This window comes from Mustela putorius, unplaced genomic scaffold (genome assembly GCF_011764305.1).
Source record: "Mustela putorius furo isolate JIRA1106 unplaced genomic scaffold, ASM1176430v1.1 tig00000767_pilon_pilon_pilon, whole genome shotgun sequence".
Taxonomy (NCBI): Eukaryota; Metazoa; Chordata; class Mammalia; order Carnivora; family Mustelidae; genus Mustela; species Mustela putorius.
In genome coordinates, this window is record NW_025421472.1 from 1 (window position 1) to 4950 (window position 4950).

At 40.6% G+C, this 4950-nt stretch overlaps 1 protein-coding gene across 1 annotated transcript; it reads right to left on the reverse strand.

The window, feature by feature from the left end:
- Positions 1–2613: 2613 nt before the first annotated feature.
- LOC123393229 (olfactory receptor 52K1-like) lies at positions 2614–3564 on the reverse strand. Its single transcript, XM_045084560.1, has one exon. The coding sequence runs from the start codon at positions 3562–3564 to the stop codon at positions 2614–2616; it is 951 nt and encodes a 316-aa protein (XP_044940495.1).
- Positions 3565–4950: the final 1386 nt, after the last annotated feature.

The following is a 4950-nucleotide window of genomic DNA, read 5'->3' on the forward strand; positions in this document are numbered from 1 at the left end:
GAAGCCTGCGTTTTCCTCTCTCCGCCTCTGCCGGGCTTTGATCTCTGTCATGTCCAAATGAATGAATCAAAGCTAAAAAAAAAAAAAGAACCAAAATAGAGGAAATCAGGATGAGAAGAACGAGCAGGGAAGGCGGATACGGGAGCTAGCTGTAGGAGGCAAATTGGCTAGTGCCCGTATCACTTCTCACGCGTTCCACACTGTTCTCTGTCTTGTTTCCCTTAGTCCAGCTTTGTTTCCGCAGTAGTGATTTTGTCTGATGGTAGAATGCGTGGCCACGCCATGGCTTCATGCAGCTTCAGTGGGGAAGTGTTTGAGAAGGAGGGAGCTGGGAAGGGAGCCACTGGCTTTTGTCTTTGCAAGTCTCTGATCTCCCTCTGAAAAAAAGGTTGTAGAAGCACAAACTGGGTTTTCAAGGGCTCATGGAAGGCTCCACCTCTTCTCTACAGATAACACAAGGGAACTCCCCTGACTCAGGGCTCCCACCCCTGGTAGTTTCCCCACAGCCCATGCCCCTCCCATATCTCCCAGGGGTCATGCTTTTAACTCTTCAGACACCAAGCACTTCAGGTAGATCCTTGTGCCTTAGTTTTTAATTTGCTTCTGCTTACCTCTACCTGCTCCTTGCAGTGTCTTCTAATAAAGAGAGCCTTATTAAAACATAAACTTCACCCAATTCCTGTTCGACTGTGACCTGCAAAGGGAGGATCTCCACCTTAACCAAGCAAAGTTATCTGATCTATTTTGCATACATTTTACATATTGACTGAAGCTAAGCAGATTCTAAGCTAACTTTGGAATGTAATTAGTAACTTTGGAATGACACTTCCCTGATCTCAGATCTGCTTCCTTCCTCTAAAATGGAAATAAGTCCAGTTGTTCCTAAATCACTGGAAGAATAGATCACTAACTATATAATCAAGAAGCCATTATGATGTTGATGATGATATGATTACTTATTAATAATTCAGATATTTATAAAATAAGAGTGATAGTCTACCTACAGCTGACTTTCATGCTATTTTTCAAAGAAGGAAACTAGTTAATATCAGGGTCTGCCATGAACTTTGCTCACTACAGTTTTCCATAACTTTAATTTTAAAGATGCTTTTTAAATTGTCTTTATTTTGTCTTATTGTGATTAGAGGATAGCTCTCATATTAAGTGTTCTTAACAAATTTTTAGTGTATAATACATTATTGACTATAGGTACAGTTTTTGTACAGAGTCATGGTTTTTTTTGATTGTTTACAAATTTGAGAAGAGAGTAAACCAACAAATTTTGTTTATTTACAAAATTGAGAAGGAGTTAGTTATTTAAATATTTGGTAGAATTCACCAATTTAACCCTGTGTTTTCTGGGTTTTTCTTTAATGGGAGGTTTTGATTACTGATTTAATTTTCACACAAGTTATGCTTAGGGTTTCTATTTCTGCATGATTTAGTTTTGGTAAGTTATGTTTTAAAAGCAATCTCAAAGCTCTATGCCCCAGCTATACATATTCCCTTTTGACAGAAGTATACTGGATCCTACTTCATCTTTCCTAACTTTGGCCTTGGAGTAATGTGGACTCAGCACTCTCCCATGATAGATGATCACCTAGGATATTGAGACAAAGTGAGATTGCCACATGACACCTTCATTTTTTTTAACATTTATTTATTTATTTTAGGGAGCATGCCCAAGCAGGGAGTGGATTCAGAGGGAGACAGATAGGATAGGAGAAAAATCTCAAGCAGACTTCTCTCTCTTTGGACATAGACATAAGTACAGCATGCCCATCTTAAAGATATAGATATAGATATAGATATAGATATAGATATAGATATATTCCCAGTACCCAGCATAGATGTGGTACTCGATGTTTTGTGACTGGATTCTCAAGTAAATGAAGAATTCACATTCTTGGTGAAAACATAAGCTACATGTATTTGCAAAGAAAGTGTTGTATGATGGATAAAGAAATGTCAGAGGACATGTTTTACTCAAAATGTTTAATGAAAGGGACTGGCCATGAGAATATAGAAGTCAAAAGAAGTCAAAGACTACATAAGCTGATTCAATTGAAGAAATAAATTTTAACGAGCAAAACTGACTTAGAACCTGTAGTGCTGGAAGATCATGAGCTCCCCCAAACTGGTAGTATTTACCCAGAGACTGGACATCAGCTTTCAGATTATTACAGTTACTCTTGCCTCAGATGAAATTTTGGTCCTTCCCAGGTCCTAATTCCAGTGACTCTGGAGAGAAACTCAGGTTCTCAAAGTCTTAGTAAAATTGAAAGCATCTTTGTGTCTTTAGATGACATTACCAAAGATAGAGTGAGTCAAGCCTTTGTCATGCCTCGTAATAGAGTGGGCTCTTTGGGAAGAAAGCAAAGTCAGCAGTTTGAATCCAAAGGCTATCAAAGGACATTGTACCATGAATCCTGATCAGACTGATGACTAAGTTTCAGGGCATCAATTGATTTTTTTTCATTTTACCAGGACATCATTTAGTTTTCCTCCTTGTGCATGTAAACTCTGGCATCCTTCTATTTCCTCTCATACCCCTGCCCCGATTCCAGCATTCAGTCTGTCCCACTCTTTCTCCACCTGCCTCTCACACTACACTTAGACATTCTTTCTTGGGAATAGTCCTAAGACTCGCTCACGAATCTGCTTGGTCTTGACACCATAGATGATGGGATTGATCATGGGTGGGAAGAGCAGATAGAAATTAGCAAAGAGTATGTGGACATGAGGAGCAGCCTGGCGAGCCACACGGTGCATGACTGAAGAGATGACCACAGGTGTGTAAAAGGCTAAGATTGCACCTATGTGAGAGACACAAGTCCCAAAGGCCTTGTAGCGGGCCTCCTGAGAGGCAAGCTGTAGGACTGCCCGAAGGATGAAGATATAAGACAAGATAACAAACAGCAGGTCCAACACCACTATAAACATGGCCACAGCAATGCCATAGATATTGTTGAAGCGAGTATCCCCACAGGCCAGCCTTACCACGGCCATGTGCTCACAGTAGCAGTGGGCAATCATGGGGCCTCGGCAGTAGTGGAAGCGTTTGAGCAGAAAAGGGAGTGGAGTCATTAGTGTCACAGCCCGAGCCACAGCAGCCATGCCAATCTTGGTGATAAGGGGCCCAGTCAGCACTGTACTGTAGTGCAGGGGCTTACAGATAGCCACGTAGCGGTCAAAGGCCATGGCCAGCAGCACTGCTGACTCCATGATAGAGAAGGAATGGAGAAAGAACATCTGGACCAGACAGCCATAGAAGCTGATCTCCCGATCTCTGAACCAAAAAACAGCTAACATTTTGGGAAGTGTTGTAGAGGAGAGGACCAGGTCAATGGTTGCCAACATGGCCAGAAAGAGGTACATGGGCTCATGGAGGGCTGCATCAGCCTGAATAATGAAGAGGAGGGTACAGTTGCCTAGCAGGGCTAACGTATAGGCTGAGCAGAAGGGAATGGAAATCCAGTTATGTAAGTGCTCCAGGCCTGGGATTCCCATTAACACAAAGACTGCCGGATGGGTTGAGGTGATATTGGAGGCTGATGTGGCCATTGAAAATTTTCTTCCTGTCATCCACTTCCACAGGGCTCTTCCAGAAGGTATCCAGTATCGGCAGAATTATAGCATTCAATTTCAAACTCTGACCATTCACATGGAAGGATTAGCTCTTGATCTCATTTCTAGTCCTTCAATTAGAAAATAATCCTAATATACATTATGAGAAATACATGATCTCTGCCCTCAACATGTTTGAAAAGCATTGGGTAAGTGGCACCTGGGTGGCTCAGTGGGTTAAAGCTTCTGTACCGTCCCCCATTCCTGCCTGCCATTCTGCTTGTTTGTGATCTGTCAAATAAATAAATAAATTATATATATATATATGTATATATATATATATATATATATATATATTAAAAATCATTGGGTAATCAACATTCAATATCAATTAAGCGAATATCACAAGGCACTCTTCATTGAGGAATTGAGTGGAAAAAGAGCTTTCTGTGGTCTTTGGCCCAGAACCACTTTGTAAAAGATATGGACCCCTGCTATGTTCAAATCTTACCCAAGACATTCACTGTCTTCCAATTGGTTCCAAACTCAGGCTGCATCTCTAATTATGAAAGGAGTGTCTCTGTCCTTCAGATGTCTATCTTGGCTGTATGAAAAATAATTAAGACTAGCACCTTCTAATATTTCATTTTCCTCCATGTTCTATAAATTTTTCTCTAGCAAGGGTTCCATAGGTCTTTATTTAATGCTCAGCAATCTCACCAACTAAAGGCATATTTTTTTTAAAGATTTTATTTATTTATTTGACAGATAGAGATCACAAGTAGGCAGAGAGGCAGGCAGAGGGAGAGAGGGGGAAGCAGGCTCCCTGCTGAGCAGAGCCCGATGTGGGGCTCAATCCCAGAACCCTGGGATCATGATCTGAGCTGAAGGCAGAAGCTTTAACCCACTGAGCTACCCAGGCGCCCCTAAAGGCGTATTTGCAGCCAACTTGAGAACATGAAAAGACCTATCATAGTTTTGCTTCACCTAAATTTAACTTCCATTTCTACATGCTTCTACCTTCACCCACTTTTCTTTCTAACATCCAGGACATTCAAAGGAAGAGATGCTCCACTCCCACCTTTTTGGAAGACTGAACTTTACACCATTCTTTTTCCTTCTGGGATCCTTTATCTTTCTATCTCCTTTTTATCCCTTTTATCATTCTCTTTGATAAAGCTTAAACATTTGTTTCTCAGAAATTTGATCTGTGCTTCCTTCTCTGTTTTCTCAGTTTATATTTTAAAGGTTTATTCTGAGAATGGAGATATCATTAAACAATTAGCACAATGGATAAATGGATAAAGAAAATGTGATACACACACGAATATTATTCAGCCATAAAGAAGGAAATCTTACCATTTGTAGTAGCATAGATGGAAT